This window comes from Mustelus asterias, chromosome 17 (genome assembly GCF_964213995.1).
Source record: "Mustelus asterias chromosome 17, sMusAst1.hap1.1, whole genome shotgun sequence".
NCBI classification, from domain to species: Eukaryota; Metazoa; Chordata; class Chondrichthyes; order Carcharhiniformes; family Triakidae; genus Mustelus; species Mustelus asterias.
The window spans coordinates 8,755,870-8,778,978 of NC_135817.1; the positions used below are offsets into that span (position 1 = coordinate 8,755,870).

Below are 23,109 nucleotides of genomic sequence, written 5' to 3' on the forward strand. Positions count from 1 at the left end.
GGATCATATTAACACTTCCTCTCTGGTAACTTCATAGCTTCTTTTGGCATTGTGCTCATTACCCATTGTTTTCTTTCAACTCTGCCTTTCCTTACTGTGGCCCCTTGCACTAATTAATGAATTTTTTTGTATTGTATCCTCTGTCTAAACCCCCCTCACCTTTTGGGTTGAGAAATAAAAAATCATGAGAAGAAATGATAAAGTTATAAATTTAGTTTTTCCACTTTCAAACTTAAAGCTATTACTTTTCAATTGCATATTTATTGAGTCCTTATTCTATTGCTTACTTATATCTTAGAGTACAATAGATTTCAAGAGAGATTTTTCTGCCATGGTCAACAATATCAAGTGAACTAAACTAACAATGATTTAGAAATTCTTTGCAATCTTGGAGTCAACTTATTGCTGATGAAGATCAATAAATGATCACTAACTTGTTTGTAACTGGTTTGTGCCTCTCTAGCCCACCAGTACATGAAATAGTTGTGCTTTGCGTAGTGCATCAGATTGTTTAACCTTTCAACATATTAAGTGATTTTGAAAACTGAATCACTTCAATTATCATGATATCCAATTTAAACTATGTTCACAAACGTTGTGTGCAAATACACAATAGATGATCAGCTCTTCAGTTGATACATTGAGTTCAAATTCGGCTATCAGTTGCACTTGTCTTTTTTACAATATACTGGTAAAATGAAATTGCCTCTAATAAATTCAAATTCCAGTCTCAGAATACCCTCATAGCAGGATGGTTAAATGTTGGCATTGAAGCCTCACCCACTCTAAATGCAGTAGAGATATGTTCTAATCACAGATCCACATCACAAGCATGCAGGATGTAGAAAAAGTGAATTCACAATCCTAATATACAAGTGGTTATAGTGTTACAGACGAACCACCTGCCAACATCCCCTATTTACTTCAGCCTCTGTTTGGAGCATGCACTAGCTGTATATATATATATACATGAGGAAATTTCACATACTTGAAATGCATTGTGCATATAACTATAATGTACAAGAATCAAGGTCACTGACTTGCTATTTCCACATAAATATGGACTTCCATAATTTGAACTCATAAAAATACAACTGATGCTCCAATAGCGTGCAATAAAAATGCAATTTAATTTATTCAATACCATAAAGCAATAACTTGATTACATTGTACATTACATGACCCAAACATCTCTCTAAATGCAGCTTATGTTTTATTATTTTAGGATTTGCACTTGTGTCCAGGATTTATGCACACTTTCAAATTGCCCAATTTCAAACCATCCTGCAACCATCAAACGATATGTATCAAGCCAAGTGCACAGCAAGACCACTGTATGACTTCATAACTGGTGGTGGTATTGGAGACTGAGCTAGGCACAGATCTATTCAGGCCCCTCTACTAGCTTGGGGTCCCCAATATATCACTTCTGTTGGGGCCTATATGCTGAGCTTTATTGCCAATGTGTTTGATTTCAAAATCTGCTGTAAAGTATATTCCAGTGAAATTTAAACAATTGTAATTTCTATAACTTGGTACGTGTTCTTTAACATTTATTAAATGAAAAAACACAGGGACAATATACATTATGGATGAAAATGAGATGATTTACAAGATGGCTTGATCTTTTCCTAACAGGCTGAGCATATTTTTCCAAGTTTCAAGTAATAAACAACTCTATGCATGTTGAGGCTGTGGTTAGTCAATAAAGTAAACAGATGTCAAGTGTGCATACAAGTAAGCTGCACTTTTTAAAAAAAAACAAAAAATGTACAAAAAACGTTCAGAGAGAAGCAGCAAAAAAGAATTGCAGAATCTATTGGAAACCAGTGAAACTGAGCAGTGCCAATTTAAGTGTGAAGCTGAAGAAAATGAAAATGGTGGTCATGTTCCTACGACCAGTCTAGAGGAATCCCCTATACTTTTCCAATGGATAGAAAATACTGAGATGAGAAAGCAATGAGATTGTTGCGTTGTCAAGATTTTCCTGTTGGATGCAACAATTCAAAGCTTTCTCCAAACTGTAATTTGGATAGATTGCACATAACATCTGGCTCAACATCCTGTTTTGTCTGTTTATATATCTAAAGCACATCAGGACATTTTAAAGGTGTTTTTTAAATGCAAGTTACTATTTTTAGGGTACATTTTCCTTCATCCTTCTTCATTCTTGAAATGTTTTTGAATGCAAATGCTCTGATTCCTCCCTCTTTATGCTCTGATTTCACAAAAATTACTTAAGTGGCTATTTTTGAATCCAGGCAGTGACAGTAACTGGAATCCTTCTGCACCACGTTTTCTCTCTCTCTCTCTGGTCAGTAAGGCAGCTGGCAAAAGTCTCACATTGATGCATTGGCACTTTCAAGAAAGAGATACTGGAGTTTGGGCCAGGTATATAACTGCAAACAGTCAGCCAAGGGGCTTGGCCCACACCAGCCGTTGAACCTGGAACCTCCCATAATGTGTCTGTACAAAACTAGGTGGTGCCTTTACCCATTGGGAGAACATAGAATAAGTGGAGAAACATGATTTCTTTCTAACAGCAGGCTGAAGTCTTCAAGCAGTTGTCCAAATATCACACTGGTCCACCCAGTTCTTGTGGTGCATGAAAGTTAGTGGGACAGTGAAACCTTGGTTATTTGCTATAATCACGTTTACAATACTCTGCTGAACTGTCATCTGTTTTGTGCTGCAACATTGCAGCTTGCCTGACTAGCTGATTGTAGAAAACCCAGATTTCATTACACCACTACCTGCAATCTTGTCCCTGACATTTTGCTAAATGCAAACTCTTCAGTTTTGCTGGAGCATACATTAGGCAATTGGACATTTTTTTCCTTGCAGTTCTATGCAACTTATGAAGCTGGGGATCCCACAATACTCACCAACCAAAACATTGCAGTGGCCTGTATTCATTTCAGGAAACTGAAGAATTACACCGCCTTGCAGAACTTCACAGATGCTTCAATGAATGCAACCATTGCAAAGTGTGTAACCGCTCTGGGGAAACTGATTTATCTCAGGATTTTGTTTCATACACTTTCAAATTCCCAGTAACTGGTATAATTCTTGTGAGAAAGCTGCCCTTGTGGGAATAATATTTCCAGCATTTTCTGTTTTTAAGATAGCCAGCAGTATTTTGTTTTTGCCCTTGTTGGTGTTGTCTCCAGCTGTACTTTTCTGCTGTTCCACCTAATTCAGTCCACTGTTGATAACTATGTAAGCCTAAAACAAAATCTCTTAACTGAATTCAGCAATGTAAATAACACAGCAATGAGAAGCAATAGCTTTAAAAATTTGAATCAAGGAATTTGAATTGAGAAGTAGCCTCCGTATTGAACAAGAACAGGGCTAAAAATTTAGACCAACTTGAAAATTGTTGATCAGTCCATGCTTACGCACCATAGTGTCAATTGTTTTGGTTGACTTTTTATTATGAGTTGGTGGGTGGTAACACAAGGCATTACTAGGTGCTTGATTCTCTGACTCAATAGAATTTGCAACTGGTTGCAGTGTGTCTTGATGCTCTCTCCACTCACATTGTTTCGTTTCTTAAAGACTTGATTAGTTGTAAGTATTCGCATTCCAACCATTATTCATGTAAATTGAGTCTGTGTCTTTATAAGCTCTGTTTGTGAACAGAATTCCCACTCACCTGAAGAAGGGGCTAAGAGCTCCGAAAGCTTGTGTGGCTTTTGCTACCAAATAAACCTGTTGGACTTTAACCTGGTGTTGTTAAACTTCTTACTGTGTTTACCCCAGTCCAACGCCGGCATCTCCACATCTTGAGGGTTGATCAGATCTTAGAATTGATTTGAAGTATGGTAGTTCATTTTTATGTTCCTATACTCTTTAAATCAAGAGCGGAGTGTGAAGAGGTCAGTCTCGGTTCATTTTCATGCTGCCTTTTTGAATCTATATCACGATGACTGGAATAAAAAGTCCAAATTCCCTTCATCCTCCCTTGAACCGATCCCTCTGCTACCACCTTTCTCCCCCTTCACCTATCCCTTTCCTTTATCCCTTGAACCTACATCATTATACCAACCTCTGCCCCTGTCGTTATGCAGTTTAACAACAACTTGTGTTTATATAGTGCCTTCGCCCCAAGGTGCTTCACAGGAGCATTATAAAATTAAGTATGAGACTGAGCCACAAGAAATACTAGGTCAGGTAACCAAAGGTTTTGTCAGTGTTGCTGTTAAGGAGTGTTTTAAAGGAAGGAAAACAAGGTAGAGAGGTGAAGGGAGGGAATTCCAAAGCTCTGTGGCCCAGGCAACTGAAGACTCAGCCACCGATGGCGCAGCAAGTATTATGGGGAATGCATAAAAGGCCAGAATTTGAGGAGCGCAGATATGAGGGTTATGGGTTTGGGGGAGATTTCAGAAATAGGGAGAGATTTAAAAACAAGGATGACAATTTTAAAATCAAATCCTGATGCCTGACCAGGAGCCAGTGTAGGTTAGCAAGCATTGAGTAATAGGAAAATAGGACTTGAGTTTTGGATGACCTGAGGTTTCTGGAGATAGAATGTGGGAGGCCAGCCAGGCATGCTTTGGAATAATCGAATTTGGAGGAAATGAAGCCACCAGTGAGGGTTTCAGCAGCACATGAGTGAAGACGAGAGCAAGATCGAGCAATGAAACAAGAATAGGCAGTCACAGTGATGGTGCAAATGAGGGGTCAGAAGCTCATTTCAGAAGGAAAAGTGACACCACAGTTGCGGGCAAACTGATTTAATCTCAGACTGTTGCCAGGGAGAGGGATAGAGTTGGAAGATGAAGAATAGAGTTTGAAGCGGGGAGCAAAACAATGACTTTAATCTGTCCAAAGTTTCCAGTAAAGTTAGCTTCAGTATTTAAGAGGGTGGATTAGATGGAGCTGGCCCAGTTGTATTTTTGACATTTGCCCCAGCAGTTCTACTTCAAATTTAAAATCTTAAACTCACTGACACCTTTTTCCAGTAGTTACAGCTATGATCTGTAATGCTATTTAATACTAACGACGTACCTGCAATATCCCCTCTCCAAGTCCTTTTCTTGATTATGTGCCAACTGTTTATATTTTCCAGACATGCTGTGTATAACTTGCCTCTTTTAATAATCATTGTTGCCATTGGCTTCTTCGCTGCATTTTAAAATAAAAGTGCATCCTAATTAACTTCAGGAATTTCTTTTCACTTCAGGAAATATTTTTGCTTTTTTAAAAAATTGTGCAATCATTTATATTGTGATTTCTGTGTACAACATTTGGCCATTTGACAATTAGCGTTGTTTGGTTAATGAACTTACTGCAGACATCAGTGGTTTTGAACAGATGACAAAAATGTCATATATAAACTAGGAAAGCTATCAGGTTTCCAATGGTGCAACATTAAATGACTACTTGTAATGAGATGTAACTAGGATTAGTGAACTTTTCAACCTATTTTTGCCATTAAATGGAAACAATTGGCATTTGTGATCCCAGAATCCTCTCTCCCAAGGACTGTGATATTTTGACTCCAAAATCTGAGAAATTGCAGACAAATAATGTGGGGTAACAGCAAGAACAAGGCTCATCCAATCAGTCGGCATACTGTTGAGGAGGAGTCCTGACCAGGCAGGCGTGGGTGCCTGAGAAAGAGAACCACAACTTGTGTGTGTGTAAGAGACGAGGTAAGGAAGAATCCGATATATTACAGAGAGAGATTGAAGCACTTAGGAAAGAACTGTTGGAAAGTGAGGAATGGGGTGGAGTGGAATTTGCAAGTCTGTCCATGAGTAAATATGGGTCAGAGCTGAGGCAGTGTTGTTGGACACCACAGGTTTCTTTTTCAAAGAACACATTTTTCAGACATATGACTTGAAAACCTGTCAGATGATACTTGCTGGAGGTATGCATGAACCTTGTAAACATGAAAAGGAGAAGGTGATGAAATCCTAACAATATACCTACATTCTGCAAAATTGCAACCCACACTTTTAGGATTGCGACTAGATCTATGGTTGAACCAAAAAATGGATTCCAAAACTAATTTCTTGTTTCATAAGTGTTTTCCTTCCAGTTTTGCTGCTCCTCATTTTCTCTTTGTGTGGCTTCTGTCCTGTTGGACTTTAACCTGGTGTTGTTAAACTTCTTACTGCTTCTGTTCCAGCCAGCTGTTTATCACAGCAGCTGAAAGGTTTGCTTCCCATCTGAATTTAAACACTCGTACATGGAGCAGGTGGACACCCTGGCTCAGGACCACTTGTGTCAAGGTCAGTTGTCTGATTGCTCAACTCCCTTTGCCTCCGAGGCTCAAGATCTAAGTCGGTAGCCCAAGGTGATCAACTGATGATTCTGTACTACAGACAGTGAGAGAGGCTCTGTGGCTGCTGTCTCCTGTAGTGTGGGTGTTGTAGCTGGCAGCTACTTCGATGCAGATCTGTCAGATAATGCTTAAACCAGTACTGAGGAAGACTTTTTTTCTGTGTCTGCCTATGTCACCAATTTTTATTGAAGCTAATCACAACGTCATTGTGTTTGACATCATTACTCCACATTAGTAAAAGACCAGCCGCATGTTGCAAAACAAATGTTGGAGGGTTGCACGGTTTCTTGCTGCCCCAGGGAAGGCTTAGCAAAATAAAAGAGCTCAAGTCTCTTTGGCCAACCAGCGGAGAATCCTCAACTTCTGTCCCACAAACGCAACAAACTTGAAATTCAAGAGAAAAATTGTGGTTTCTTGTGCAAGTGCAGCAGTCCCTGGCTGGCTTTTGTGCTCCAAAAAAAACTACGTATCTTAAACCTAGCCCCACTTCCTTATTCTAGAGCCCTGTGTGAAAGAGACTTGTGTTCTTCCAGTTAGCACCTGGGCTGGTTTGAGCTGCAACCATTGGTTTGCTGCCTCAATGCAGAAACAGGTATGCTCTTGTCAGTAGAAAAATACTTTGTGTTTGCTCAAAAAAAACTTGTGTTGCCAAAGGAGATACCTCAACTCAGTCAGTACATAAACTGGCTTGGGAAATTATGTTAAACATTTGACATTGACCACTGATCATTGACCAAGATGGCATCGGAGCATGGCGACTTGTTGCAAGCTAACCCTAGCATACCATCTGATTCTATCTTTTACTCTCGTTCTATGCTTTTAAAACTTTAACTCTTTTAAATTCCGTAACAATGCTTTAATTCAATACATTCTGCACCCTCTACTTTCCTTCTCCATGTCCGGTATGCTTTGTCTGTATAACGTGCAAGAAGCAATACTTTTCACTGTATACTAATGCATGTGACAATAATAAATCAAATCAAACATTTCCATTTTGTGCAAGAATACCCACCCAACCTTTCCTAGAATGAGAGTGACCTCCTGGGCACTGTTTTTGGTACCTGAGTGAAAAGTACTTCAGTATCTTGGATCTGACACCCTGCTTGTACAATGAAATCAGTCTGAATTTAGCCAAATCAAAGGACCCAACCAAAATATACACGACACTTCCTAAATGAAAGATGAATTTTGGGCTACTGTTGCTGACAGCCCAGGAGAAGCGTAGAGTCCCCAATTCACATTTGTGGTTTGTACCTGTACGCTTTATACACATGCCGGCAGCCTCCTGGTTCTGCAAACCTCTTGCATGATATATGGTTATAAAAACCTTAAGCAAAGACTCTCCATTACAGGACACAACCTTTATAGAGGGTAACTGCAGTTGTATTTGGAAACCAGTAATCGTTACATAAACAAACCTCCAGGAGTATGTGCAACCAGAGTTAGTAACCCTACTAGTATTGGGAAAGGTCATTTGCCACTCATTAGCATGCTAGAGGTCAGAGATGGTAGCTGGTGAATTTCATTGGGTGTGCTTTTGATATCTGATTTGTGGGTACAGCTGAGAAAACCTCTGATAAGAAATACAAAAAAGGGCACCTCATATTCCAAGTGTTTACTCCTTTTGCTACCCCCTCAAATCTAACTTTCACTTCAATTGCCTCCAAATGCTGCTTTGTTCAATGCAAACTTAAGTTCAAGTTCATTCCTGTGCAGCAAGCTGCCACTGCTGACAGACAAAATGTGACCTCACAGACCAGGAAGCTGGGAGGATACTTTCTTTCTGACAGAAACTTTAATCCAGTGGGGATGTGCTGTTGGCAAGGGCACTGCTGCAGTGAACAGGGATTATTCTTTCATTCTGTCGCACATTCAATTAATTTGCAGGTTCTTTTCTGATTTGAATGCTCTTCACGTTCAATTGAGGGAAAGTGAATACGGTTTCTAATCAATAGAGGCTTGAAACCTTATCCCAATATCGCTTTCAAAAATTTAATTTTACTTTCTAGCCCTCATTTATTGGATCTTTGTTGCGAATTTAATCAAGATGAATCAAAATTAGATTAATTTAGTTTGGTTAAGTCATGGACCTGTGTCATGCTCCTCTTGTGCGATGTGGGAATTCAAGGACTCTTCTGGTGTCCCTGGCTCCTCCACGTGTAGGAAGTGTGTGCAGCTGCAGCTTCTGTTGGACCGCTTGACAGCTCTGGAGCTGCGGATGGATTCACTTTGGAGCATCCACGATGCTGAGGAAATCTTGGAAAGCATGTTCAATGAGTTGGTCACACCGCAGATAAGGGAGATGGGGAATGGGTGGCCACCAGACAGAGGAAGAGTAGGAAGTCCGTGCAGGGGTCCCCTGTGGTCATCTCCCTCCAAAACAGATATATCGTTTTGGATACTGTTGGGGGGAGATAGCTCACCAGGGGAAGGTGGCAGCAGCCAGGTTCATGGCGCCATGGCTAGCTCTGCTACACAAGAGGGCAGGAAAGAGTGAGAAGATTCAATTGTAAGGGCAATTGACAGGCATTTCTGTGGACGCAAACAAGACTCCAGGATGCTATGTTGCCTCCCTGGGACAAGGATGTCTTAGAGCAGCTGTGGGGCATCCTGGAGGGGGAGGGTGAACAGCCAGCTGTTGTGGTGCATATAGGCACGAACGATATAGGCAAAAAATGGGAGGAGGTACTACAAGCTGAATTTAGGGAGTTTAGAGTTAAACTAAAAAGTAGGACCTCAAAGGTAGTAATCTCAGGATTGCTACCAGTGCCACGTGCTAGTCACAGTAGGAATGTCAGGATAGCTAAGATGAATACGTGGCTTGAGCGATGGTGCAAAAGCGAGGGATTCAAATTCCTGGGACATTGGAACTGGTTTTGGGGAAGGTGGGACCAGTATAAATTGGACAGTCTGCACCTGGGCAGGACTGGAACCCATGTCCTAGGGGGAGTGTTTGCTGTTGAGGAGAATTTAAACTAATGTGGCAGGGGAGTGGGAATCTATGCAGGAAGTCAGAGGGAAGTAAAGTGGGGACAGAAACAAAAGACGCAAAGGGGAAGAGTGGAAGGCAGAGGAAACCAAAGACAAAAATCAAGAAGGGCCTCATTACATAATTCAAAGAGGACAATAAATGCCAAAAAAAAGCCTGAAGACTGTGTCTGAATGCGAGGAGCATTTCTAATAAGGTGGATGAAATAACTATGCAGACAATTATTAATGGGTATGATGTCATTGAGATCACTGAGACCTGGCTCCAGGGTGACCAGGGATGAGAGCTCAACACCAGGGGCGAAATCAATATTCGTGAAAGATAGATGGAAAGGAAAGGGGGTGGGTTAGCTGGTTAAAGAGGAGATTAATGCGATAGTAAGGAAGGGCATTAGCCTGGACAATGTGCAGAACTCCAGAGGACAAAAAACACTAGTGGGAGTTGTGTACAGGCCACCAAACAGTAAGTCCGATTGGGGATGGCATCATCAGGAAATGAGAGATGCATGTAGTAAGGGTACGGCAGTTCTCATGGGTGACTTCAATCTGCATATTGATTGGGCTTCACCAAACTGGCAGCAATGTGATGGAGGAGGATTTCCTGGAACATCTAAAGGATAGTTTTCTTAACCAATATGTCAAGGAACCAACTGGAGAGCAGGCCATCTTAGACGGGGTATTTTGTAATGAGAGAGGATTAATTAGTAACCTTGTGGTGCGAGATCCTTTGGGGAAGAATGTCCATAATATGGTAGAATTCTTCATTAAGATGGAGAGTGACACAGTTAAACCTGAGACTAGGGTCCTGAACTTGAGGAAAGCTAACTTTGATGGTATGAGACGTGCATTGGCTAGGATAAGTTGGCAAAGAATACTCAAGGGGTTGACAGTTGTTGATTTCAACTGTACATCCCTGCCTGGCGTAAGAGTAAATGGGAAAGGTGGCTCATCCATGGCTAACGAGGAAAATCAGGGATAGTGTTAAAGCCAAAAAGGAGGCGTGTAAATTGGCCTGAAAAAGCAGTAAGCGTGAGAACTGGGAGCACTTTAAAACCCAGCAAAGGAGGACAAAGGGTTTAATTCGGAAGAGGAAAATAGAATACAAGAGAAGGCTTGCAGAAAAATAAAAACTGACTGCAAAAGTTTCTATGGATATGTGAAGAGAAAAAGACTGGTGAAGACAAATACAATTACAGTTCAAATCAGGTGAATTCATAATGGGCAACAAGGAGATGGCAGATCAGCTGAGCAAATACTTTGGATCTGTCTTCCCGAAGGAGAACACAAATAACCTTCCAGAAATACTATGGGACAGAAGGTCTAGCATGAAGGAGGAACTGAAAGAAATCCTTATTAGTCAGGAAATTGTATTGGGGAGATTGGGATTAAAACCCGATAAGTCCCCAGGGCCTAATGCTCTGCATCCCAGGGTACTCAAGGAAGTGGCCCTAGAAATAGTAGATGCATTGGTGATCATTTTCCAACATTCTATAGATTCTGGAAGAGTTCCAGTCGATTGGAGGGTAGCTAATGTAACCCCACTTTTTAAAAAAGGGGGGAGAGAAAACGGGGAATTATAGCCCGGTTAGCCTGATATCAGTGATGGGGATAATGCTGGAGTCAATTATTAAGGATGTAATAACTGAGCATTTGGAAAGCGATGACAGGATCGGTCCAAGTCAGCGTGGATTCACTAAATGGAAATCGTGCTTGGCAAATCTTCTGGAATTTTTTGAAGATGTGACCAGTAAGTAGAGTGGACAAGGGTAAATCAGTGGAGAGTGTGTATCTGGACTTTCAAAAAGCTTTTGACAAGGTCCCACACAAGCGATTCGTAAGCAAAATTAAAGCTCATGGTATTGGGGGTAACGTATTGACGTGGATAGAGAACTGGTTGGCAGACAGGAAGCAGAGAGTGGGAATAAACGGGTTCTTTTCAGAGTGGCAGGCACTGACTAGTGGGGTGCCGCAGAGTTCAATGTTGGGACTCCAGCTGTTCACCATATATATTAATGATTTGGACGAAGGAATTGAATGCAATATCTCCAAATTTGCAGATGACACTGAGCTGGGTGGCAGTGTGTGCTGGAGGAAGATGCTAATAGGCATCTGTCTGCCAACCAGTTCTCTATCCACGTCAATACGTTACCCCCAATACCATGAGCTTTAATTTTGCTTACGAATCGCTTGTGTGTGACCCTGTCAAAAGCCTTTTGAAAGTCCAGATACACACACTCCACTGGTTTACCCTTGTCCACTCTACTGGTCACATCTTCAAAAAATAGGCAGCTTGGACAGGCTGGTCCCTCACAGCACCAGGGACCAGGTTCAATTCCCAGCTTGGGTCACAGTCTGTGTGGAGTCAGCACGTTCTCCCTGTGTCTGCGTGGGTTTCCTCCGGGTGCTCCGGTTTCCTCCCACAGTCTGAAAGATGTGCTGGTTAGCTGCATTGGCCATGCTGAATTCTCCCTCTGTGTGCCCAAACAGGTGCCTGAGTGTGGCGATGAGGGGATTTTCACAGTAACTTCATTGCACTGTTAATGTAACTATACTTGTGACACTAATAAATAAACTTTTAAAAAAATATCTGAATGGTGAATAGGCAAAGGGGAAGTACAATGTGACCTGGGTGTAATGGTGGAACAGTCACTGAAGGTTGGCATGCAGTAGGCAGTGAGGAAAGCTAATGGTACGCTAGCCTTCATAACAAGAGGATTTGAGTATAGGAGTAAGTTATACAGGGCCTTGGTGAGCCCACACCTTGAGTATTGTGTGCAGTTTTGGTCTCCCAAGTCTGAGGAAGGACATTCTTGCTATTGAGGGAGTTCAGCAAAGGTTCAGCAGACTGATTCCTGGAATGGCAGGGCTGACATATGAAGAGAGACTGGATCAACTGGGCTTGTACCCACTGGAGTTTAGAAGAATGAGAGGGAATCTCAGAGAAACATATAGAATCCTAAAGGGACTGGACAGTCCAGATGCGGGGAGAATGTTCCCGATGTTGGGAAAATGCAGAGCTATGAGTCACAGTCTAAGAATAAGGGGTAAGCCATTCAGGACTGAGATGAGGAAGAACCTCTTTACCCAGAGCGTTGTGAACCTGTGGCATTCTCTACCGCAGAGAGCTATCGGGGCCAGTTTGTTAGATATGTTCAAGAGGGAGCTGGACATAGCCCTAGTGGCTAAAGGGATCAAGGGGTATGGAGAGGGAGTGGGATACTGAAAGTGCATGATCAGCCATGATGATATTGAATGGTGGTGCAGGTTTGAAGGGCTGAATGCTCTACTCCACCTATTTTCTATGTTTCTAGAATATAATCATATAAATGAATAAACTGTAGAGAATTTATGGGGTATGTGTGTAGCTGAAAAGGCCGAGCAGTTGTTATATCCATCCATAACTGTTGAGAACGTAGTAATGAGCTTCGTCTTGAATTGCTGCAATCCATGTAGAGAAGGTACACTCGTGGCTAGGCAAGGCATTCTGGGATTGTGACATAGCAATGATAAGGAAATGGCGATATATTTCCGAATGGAATGGAGTCGGAATCTATTTGGAGTGGACCTCTGAAGTGATGCTGTTTCCATGTTTCTGCTGCCATTTGTCATTTTAGTTAGAACGTGTAGGCCTCAGCGCATCTGTATTGGAAAAAGCAAGATTAACATTTCAATTATGGGTACTCTGTTCTCGTAAAGGATTCACATCAACTTGCCGTTCCCTTAAATTATCCTAAATTGTTTTATATTGGGAGCTGTATTCATGATTATGCAGCACTTTTGGAACCAAAGTATGTCCAGATTTCCTACATCCCATACCAAAGTAAATCATTGGACGTCCAGAGTGATGTATACAATCTCTTTACACCTCCATCTCCCACAGAGATGGTCTAAGAGCCCTCTATTTCTTTCTTTCTTGAACAGAAGCCCAAACAGTCCTTGCTCTGCCTTGTTCGCTTATTGGTTCAGTCGGCAGTTAGGAAGGCAAATGCAATGTTAGCATTCATGTTGAGAGGGCTAGAATACAAGAGCAGGGATATACTTCTGAGGCTCAGAGGAGGGTCCAGAAGAGGTTCACAAGAAGGATCCCTGGAATGAAGAGCTTGTCATATGAGGAACAGTTGAGGACTCTGGGTCTGTACTCGGGGTTTAGAAGGATGAGGGGGGATCTTATTGAAACTTACAGGATACTGCGAGGCCTGGATAGAATGGATGTTTTTGCTTTGAGAGTGAACCTTTGTTCTGCTATTAACACTCACTCTGGGCCAATGCTTTTGTTTCCTTATTAGAACCATGATCAGTAGCTTTGCCGTTTGTTCCATGTCATCCATCCCAGGTCTTTGCTAATAATCGACTCTCTCTCTCTCTCACTGTCTCTCTCTCTCCGCAGATGCTGCCAGACTTGCTGAGATCTTCCAGCAATCTTTTTCTTTCAGATTTCTGTATCCGCAGTATTTTCCTTTTCTAAACCTCTTTGCCTGTCTCTTTTGAGACATTCTTAAAACTGACCTTTCTGACCAAACCTTTGGTCTCTTGTACTGATCCTAAATAATATCACCTTAGCTAACTTATCAAATGTTATTAATGTTCTTCTGAAGCATCTTGGGATGTTTAATACATTAAAAGTGCTGTATTGATCTAAGTTGTATTAGAGAACAGAAACTGGGGTTACTTACTATAATTGTAGTTGTTCGGTCCTTTTAATATTCAGTTGCAGTTGGTGCCTCAGTTCACTATTATGATTTGGCAGTCCTTGGTGTGTAGTATAACTGCCACCCGGCCAAGGCTTCATACCATAGGATGCATCTGGTCATGACTCGTTAATGTTAACACGTTAGTTACTGCGGTATTTCAGTTAGAACCATCAAATTTTATGGAATTAAAAATCAAATTGTGAAAATGGGGCAAATGTTGTTTCTAGTGCATCAGAATTGCTAGTTACTGAGCACAAGGAGTCAAATATGTTGTATTTCATATATAATTTGTGCAGAGATTTGGGGAGGATATGCATAACATGCTGCACCAGTTTTCCATTCATGCCACTGGAGTGGAACTTGAATGTTCTATAGGGAAAACGTTTTGCACAAAATCCCTGATCTCTAGTTGTTAATTTTCCACATGATCAACTGGGCAATGTCAGCTAGAGTGCAGTCATGTCGCAATTTCATGTAATTTGTTTCTCCGTTTTGACATTTTCTCCGCCTCTAGCTGCTGCTATCTGAATATTGAGCAGTCCTGGATGAAGTGATGGATAGGTGAACCTTCTCCAGCTTCTGGTAGTGCTGTGCAAGAATGGACTTGGTTGATGACTTTTTTCCTTCTGCATCTCTCTGTGGCCAGATAATATTGAGAACACTATTTGCAGACTCCAGCCTCATTGCTCTGTGGCACAACATGTTGGTACACTAACCTGCGATGTCACCGAGCACTGTGATCAATGTGCTTAATGTGAATTTATAGCTCTAGTTTAATTCCCTTGAAATAATTGGTGCGTAATAGAGGGTAGCTGTGCATGCAGTGTTACCTTAAATTTATTACTTGGTCAACACTTCAACCACAATGACACACTTTTGTTGGCAGGAATATTGCTTTAGAAGTAAATTCTATGCTCAAGTTGGCTAATTTTAATAAATGCAGAATATTATGTTGGGGATAAGTTGGAGAAGCCATTTAGCAATTGCCCAAAATCTACAAACAGTCCCAGATTAAGCAGTGCAAGGCTAGTTTTAATGGCATGGTATTGAGGAAAAGCTTAAGAGAATTTAGCTGTTGAGGACTGTATTTATGGGCTGAAGTGCAATTGATAATGGTAGCAAGGTCAAACAGTACCTTGTTAGTATTTGTTTGAACTGATTACATTAAGCCATGTTGTGTGAATTAATGCTAACAGTTCCTCCTGATCATGACGTTTTGCTGGTCTTGTCAAATGCAAATCCTTAGTCCAATAATATTTTTAGAGCTACAGCTGTCCTTTAGCAGGGGTCAGGATGGCAAAACAAAACTAAACTGCTGCAATCAATTTTAAAATCTGATTCAGTGGATTAAATTTGCAATAATTAATGTTTGGTATCTCTGTCTTTCCAGCTGTTCTCTGTTTTATGACTGACCGATTTGAAATCATATTGTATAGGCAGTTGTAATTTGTCTCTGTGCAACCTGTCACTTTACATAAGCCTCTGGATGGTTTGGGACAAAAGAGAAAGCAGAGCCTGGTGCTGAATTCTTAGAATTTGTCAGGTAAGAAAGCAATGCTGTGCACTGCAGGGGCTTTCACAGTTGGTGGCCAGAGATAGTTATTTTAAACAGCGACTTACTTTGCCAAATTATTAATATTTCACTTGACTCAAATGTTCATTTAGAACGGTGTGAACAGATTCTGGTAAGTCTTGTGTGTCGATAGTTTTCACACTATAGAACTAATCATTTTCTTTCTCTTGAGCTTTGGATTATCTGTTACCTCCTTCCCCTCCTCGAATGATTTTGCTGGCCAAGACAGTCTTTACAAGGCTTTACTGGAACTAGAATAAATATGATGACGTGTTGGTTGACGCTCTATTAGATTTTGTTTTCTATGCTGCCCTTAAGTAGTTAAGTAGATAAATATTTTGAGTGGCGTGTTGCTGAGCAATAAAGACTAAGGGCAGTCCGGATTTAGTATAGGCGGTCAACTTAACTGGCAATGGGAGACATCTCATTGGTCCCAGTTTTCCTGTCCCCAAAGAGGGATAATCAGTTGAATTCCTGCATTAGTTCACTATCCAATTACGTATTGGGAAGCAGACGCATAGACAGGATTGGACTTGAATTTTTGAATGTTCTTTTCTCTCTCTCCTGTGTATGTGCCTGTGTGTAAATCCAATTTCTTTTAATGTTAATTAGGCTGGGCTAACACATGGAGAGGGATATGCAAGCTGACCCATGTTCAAAAAAAAGGTTGTAAGGATAGCCTGAGCAATTACAAGTCTGTCAGTGTAATATCAGATGTGGGCAAGCTTCCAGAAACAATTATTCGTGAGAGAATTAGTAGTCACATGGAAAAATCTAGATTGATTTGGAAGAGCCAGTATGGATTTTTAAAGGGGGGGGGGGCATTGTGTTTAACTAACTTGCTAGAGTTTTTTGAGGAGGTAATCAAAAGGGTTGATAAATGTAATGCTGTTGTGATGTGATGTACATGGACTTTCAGAAGGCATTTGATGCAGTGCCACACAGACTTGAGAAAAGTTATGGCTCATGGAATAAAAGGAACAGTAGCAATGTGGATACAAAATTGGCTGCATAGTAAGAAGCAGAGAGTAACAATCAATGGTTTTTTTTGGGGGGGCTGGAGAAAGGTTTGTAGTGATGTTCCCTCGGGGTCAGCGTAGGGATCCTTGCTTTTCCTGATGTATATTAATGATGTAGATCCTTGTGTAGGGGACAATTTCAAAGTTTGCAGATGGCACAAATCTTGGAAGTATTGTAAGCTGTGACGAGGACAGTGTCGAACTTCAAAAGGAAAGAGACAAGTTGGTGGAGTGCGCAGATAGGTGGCAGACAAAGTTCAATGTGGAAATGAATGAAGTGATGCATTTTGGGAGCAAAAACACAGGTAAATCAGGGACTGATTAGGGACAGTCAGCATGGCTTTGTGAGTGGAAAATCATATCTCACCAATTTGAGTTTTTAAGGGGTAACCAAGAAGGTAGATGAGGGCAGTGCAGTTGATGTTGTCTACATGGACTTTAGCAATGCCTTTGACAAGGTACCACATGATGGGTTGTTGCAAAAGGTTAAATCTCACGGGATCCAGGGTGAGGTATCTAAGTGGATACAAAATTGGCTTCTTGACAGAAATGATGTGGAGATGCCGGCGTTGGACTGGGGTAAGCACAGTCAGAAGTCTCACAACACCAGGTTAAAGTCCAACAGGTTTATTTGGTAGCACAAGCTTTCGGAGCACTGCCCCTTCATCAGGTGAGTGGGAGCTGTGTTCACAAACAGGGCATATATAGATACAAACTCAATTTACAAAATAATGGTTGGAATGCGAGTCTTTAGAGGTAATCGAGTCTTAAAGGTATAGACAATGAGAGTGGAGAGAGGGTTAAACACAGGGTAAAGAGATGTGTATTGTCTCCAGCCAGGACAGTTAGTGAGATTTTGCAAGCCCAGGCAGGTCGTGGGGGTTACAGATAGTGTGACATGAACCTAAGATCCCGGTTGAGGCTGTCCTCGTGTGTGGAACTTGGCTATCAGTCTCTGCTCAGCGATTCTGCTGAAACTGATAGCCAAGTTCCGCACACATGAGGACGGCCTCAACTGGGATCTTGGGCTCACGTCACACTATCTGTAACCCCCATGACTTGCCTGGGCTTGCAAAATCTCACTAACTGTCCTGGCTGGAGACAATACACATCTCTTTAACCTGTGTTTAACCCTCTCTCCACTCACATTGTCTGTACCTTTAAGACTCGCATTCCAACCATTATTTTGTAAATTGAGTTTGTGTCTATATATGCCCTGTTTGTGAACACAACTCCCACTCACCTGATGAAGGGGCAGCGCTCCGAAAGCTTGTGGCTTGTGCTACCAAATAAACCTGTTGGACTTTAACCTGGTGTTGTGAGACTTCTTGCTGTTCTTGACAGAAGCCAGAGGATGGTTGTAGAGGGTAGTTGCTCAAACTGGAGGCCTGTGACCAGCGGTGTGCCTCAGGGGTCAGTGCTGGGTCCATTGTTATTTGTCATTTATATTAATGATTTGGATGAGAATATAGGTGGCATGGTTAGTAAGTTTGCAGATGACACCAAGATTGGTGGCATAGTGGATAGTGAAGAAAGTTATCTCCAATTGCAACTGGATCTTGATCAATTGGGCCAATGGGCTGACAAATGGCAGATGGAGTTTAATTTAGATAAATGCGAGGTAATGCATTTTGGTAGATTGAACCAGGGCAGGACTTACTCAGTTAATGGTAGGGCGTTGGGGAGAGTTACAGAACAAAGCGATCTCGGGGTACATGTTCATAGCTCCTTGAAAGTGGAGTCACGGGTGGACAGAGTGGTGAAGAAGGCATTCAACATGCTTGGTTTCATTCGATAGAACATTGAATACGGGAATTGGGACGTCTTGTTGAAGTTGTATAAGACATTGGTAAGGCCACACTTGGAATACTGTGTACAGTTCTGGTCACCCTATTATTATTATTAAACTAGAAAGAGTGCAGAAAAGATTTACTAGGATGCTACCGGGACTTGATGGTTTGAGTTATAAGGAGAGGCTGAATAGACTGGGACTTTTTTCTCTGGAGCGTAGGAGGCTGAGGGGTGATCTTATAGAGGTCTATAAAATAATGAGGGGCACAGATCAGCTAGATAGTCAATATCTTTTCCCAAAGGTAGGGGAGTCTAAAACTAGAGGGCATAGGTTTCAGGTGAGAGGGGAGAGATACAAAAGTGTCCAGAGGGGCAATTTTTTCACACACAGGGTGGTGAGTGTCTGGAACAAGTTGTCAGAGGTGGTAGTAGAGGCGGGTACAATTTTATCTTTTAAAAAGCATTTAGACAGTTACATGGGTAAGATGGGTATAGGGGGATATGGGTCAAATGCGGGCAATTGGGATTAGCTTCGGGGTTTTAAAAAACAAGGCGGCATGGACCAGTTGGGCCAAAGGGCCTGTTTCCATGCTTTAAACCTCTATGACTCTATAAATTCTTAAAGGGTGTGCAGGAGTAGAGGGATCTGGGTGTAAATGTGCACAGATCACTGAAGGTGGCAGAACAGATGGAGAGAGCAGTTAAAGAATATTATATTCTAGGCTTTATTAATAGGGGAATCCAGTACAACAGCAAGGAGGTTATGCTGACATGAGTTAGACCTCAGCTGGAATATTGTGTACAGTTCAACTGATTATCCCTCTTTGCAGACAGGAAAACTGGGACCAATGAGATGTCTCCCATGCAGTTCAGTTGTCACACTATAGGAAGGATATGAATGTATTGGAGAGAGTGCAGGAGAGGTTTACAAGAATGGTTCCACGGATGAGAAACTTCAGTCACTAGGATAGATTGGAGAGGTTGGGAGTGTTCTCCTTGGAGAGGAGAAGGCTAAGACTAGGTTTGATAGAGGTATTCATGAGGGGGCTGGTCAGAGCAGATAGGGAGGAACTGTTCCCATTCGCAAAAGGATTGAGAACAAGAGTGCCGAGATTTAAAGAGATTTGCTAAGAAGCAAATGTGATTTGAGAAAAAAATTGTGTGTTTTTTGTGTCTGGAATGCACTGTCTGCAAGTATGGTGGAGGCAGGTTCTGTCGAGACATTAAAGAGGGCATCACATGATTATTTGAATGGTAACAATGTGCAAGGGAATGGCACCAAGCCATGATGCTCATTTGGAGAGCTAGTGCAGAAATGGTGGGCTGAATGGCTTCCTCCTGTGCCCTAACAATTCTGTGAATCATTGGCAGTGTACCACCTGCCTGCACCACCCCTAGGGGACAGCACTTCTTTATGCATTCTGCATGTCTACTCCAAAATTTTGTTATTTGTATTCTAGCTCTCACCAAGTTCACTCATCACCTTTGTGCTTGTTGACCTGTCTCCTCGTCTGGGAACACCTTGATTTTTTTCCTTTTAAAATATTGTCCTTATTTTCAAATCCCTTTGCGGTCTTGCCTCACCTTATCTGGGCACGGCACGGTAGCACGGCGGTTAGCACTGCTGCTTCACAGTTCCAGGGACCTGGGTTCGATTCCCGGCTCGGGTCACTGTCTGTGTGGAGTTTGCACATTCTCCTCGTGTCTGCGTGGGTTTCCTCCGGGTGCTCCAGTTTCTAAGATTTTTCTATGATTCTATCTCTAGCCTGCTCCAGCCTTACAATGTGAGATCTCTGCACTCCTCCACTTCTGGTCTCTTGTGCATCTATAACTTTCATCCTTCCATCATTGGTGGATGTGCCGTCTGCTGCCTGGGCCTTCAGATCTGGATTTCACTCTCCAACCCTCTTCACCTTGTTCCTCCTTTAAGATGCTCCTTAAAACCTGTCTCTTTTACCAAGCTTTACTTCACCTGTTTTATCATCATCTTGTGTAGCCTGATGTCAGTTTTTGTTTAACACTGGTAAAGTCCGGTGTTTAGTTACTGAGTTCTCTTGAGAAAGCACTTATATCTGCATAGAAATATTCCTGATAGTTTTAAATTGGGCAGGAATCTGAATAAATTTCATTTGCATCAGAAACCACTGAGTTACTATGTCTTGGTTAGTAGGTCTGTGCTCACTGGGTTGTATAATCGCTCATCATAAAGATTCTAATCTCTGGTGATGGTTTATGTAACTGTGTGTCAGGTGATCCAAGTGCGGTGACGTCACTGCCTGGCTCTTGTTTTTTTTCAGTTGCCAGTATCCAGCTGGGAAAGAGTGTGGAACAATCTTGCGTGTGAGAAGCAAATGAGTTTATCCGTGCATTGGAAACCTGCAGGCTTTACAATATACATGTGGGTTCTGGACTTTACAACCTGCTTGTGTTTTCTGATCATCCTTTAAAATGCATGGTGCTGCTGTACCTTAGAGAATATGCCTGGTGTCTCAGAATTTTGTACATTGGAGTGTTGTGTGTAGATTTGTTCCTTGGATCATGCAACGCAAGACTTTATCAATGAAAAATACAGTTCTCCGTGCTCGGGGCCGAGACAGAATGGCCATCAAAGTGCTATTTTGGGAATTGGAGCAACATTTGAAGAGGTATTTCTGAAGTACATTTTTGAAGCGTGCCTAAAATAAAAAGACATTCAAAAAAATTAATTAATGTTTAGCAATCTCGATACACTTCCTTTTAGATGAATCTGTATTGTTTATGCACAGATTAAATGTTATTATATTTTAATGTAGATTTCATACTCTACTTAGTACTTTGAAGTGGATTACTACTTTAGATAGTAATTTGCCTCCACCTATCTTTGACAGTTTAAGTAATTATGTACTGTACCATGTCCCTCCGTCTGGAACGAGTTACTCCACTGCACTAAGTTAGTGAATATCAGCATGTTATGTTTATTACTATTTTAAACGTTTTGCTGGATTAAGGTGGATGCCCCCTGCTTTCTAGAGTGCGAGTAGTGCCCTCTATCATCCATTGTTGTTCCATTGCATTACAAACGATTCTACGGGACCTTGGTTGATACAAAATGGTGAAAGCTGGAGTTGACTTGTCAATTTCCCTGCTTTTTGAAACCACCGTCACAGTATTTTGTAAATAATTTTGCAATTGACATGGACTTTTCATCAAGTGGACATTTTAATTTCAATACCTTACAGCTGTTGTTTGAGTGCAATACACTTGTACATACAGGCTGTATTATGAACCAAATGGTTTTCACTGGGCATTCTAATTACAGGTCATGGGTAAAGATCATCAGCTTCTTCTGGCTCTGTTATCCACATTGCAATCAAAGCATGTGTAACCTAAAAGACACTCAAATGTTGATCATTGTTTTGTACCAGATATAGTCCCTACAATCCGAGTGCAGGCAGTAAGATTTGTATAAATATTACTATTTCATGGCATGAGCTTTGTTGCTGAAGTTTATGTAAACAAATATTTAATAAAATCAAACAATTCCTATAAAAGTCAATAATAGGGAGTTGCCCATGTGCAGTGTTATTATCATATCCTGCTAAGCCTCATTTTCACTTTACGTTTTACGAAATACCTGAACACTCACTTTTAGCCTTCAAACTCCCATTATGCAAGCCTGTAGATATATGTAAGCAATTTACCCTGGGTGCTTTTCTCTTCGTTGTTTTAAGAATATTGGCTTGATAATGAACATTCATTCAGGGCTCCAGAATTTATTGTTCAGTTCCTGCTTTTCAAGTCTACCCACCCTGCTTGTTATGAAATGCACCCAAATTTGTTCTAATTTAATTTGGCTGTCTTTCAGTACATACTGAGGTCCAGAGATAAATGGTGTTAGCTGTGCTTTTAAAATGTCTACGAAAGCAACAATAAGTGCCTCCCAGATGTTCTCCTCTCAGGTTCCACAACCATATTCACATACGTTTATTTTGCTAATTTCGAGTACCAAGGGAATGTGATAGATGCTCTGTCGGAGGAAGTATGAGAGAAATTAAACAATGTGACTTAAATTTTTGAGAATACTTCTGAAAGATGGGAAGAATGGTTGCAAAGTTTAGAAGTTTCAGACTGCAAACGTGTGATAGCTGAAAGCTACATGCGGCCTACAGAGAATTTATAGAACTGAAAAATACAGGGCTAAAGAAGTCCACTTCACCTGCAGTTTTTCACCTCCAACTCCTGTCGCTCTCTGCACCTTTTAGTATTCCTTTTGCTTTCAAAATGCAAATTTAGTCGCCCTTTATAAGAATTCGCAATCCCTGATTTAGCAATAGTCTGTAGCAGAGGAATCCACATTGTCACCATCCTTTTTTTTTCTCTTTTCCTTGCCTGTTTGCCTTGGTATGGCTGTTGGTAGTGCTGTAAGAAGTTTAACAACACCAGGTTAAAGTCCAACAGGTTTATAAACCTGTTGGACTTTAACCTGGTGTTGTTAAACTTCTTACTGTGTTTACCCCAGTCCAACGCCGGCATCTCCACATATTGGTAGTGCTCTCAGGTCTGTCACAAATTTGTGGATGCATGTCTTGCTCCAGAACGGAGTACAAAACTGAAACCCTAGTGCAGGACTGTCAAAAGTACAGTCTTTCAGATGAAGTGTTAAACAGAGGCCTCATCTGCCCTGTCAAGTTCCGAAGGGTGGAGAAGGGTTCCATGTGAACAGCAGTTGAACATGGGTCAGTCGGTCCTAAGGGCGGCACGGTAGCACAGTGGTTA

General features: G+C 41.4%; 1 protein-coding gene across 2 annotated transcripts in view; it reads left to right on the forward strand.

Moving 5' to 3' along the window:
- The window catches only part of LOC144506314 (TSC22 domain family protein 1-like), a 220,445-nt gene that overhangs the window by 154,576 nt on the left and 42,760 nt on the right, over positions 1 to 23,109 (forward strand). Inside the window, exon 1 of one of the 2 annotated variants that reach the window (XM_078232263.1) lies at positions 20,652 to 20,999. The exons of the other annotated variant lie outside the window; for it this stretch is intronic. Within the exon in view, the coding sequence (XP_078088389.1) occupies positions 20,893 to 20,999 (107 nt within the window). The 5' untranslated portion in view covers positions 20,652 to 20,892. Of the gene's footprint in view, positions 1 to 20,651; positions 21,000 to 23,109 lie in introns of those variants that run through there. 2 annotated transcript variants of the gene reach the window in all.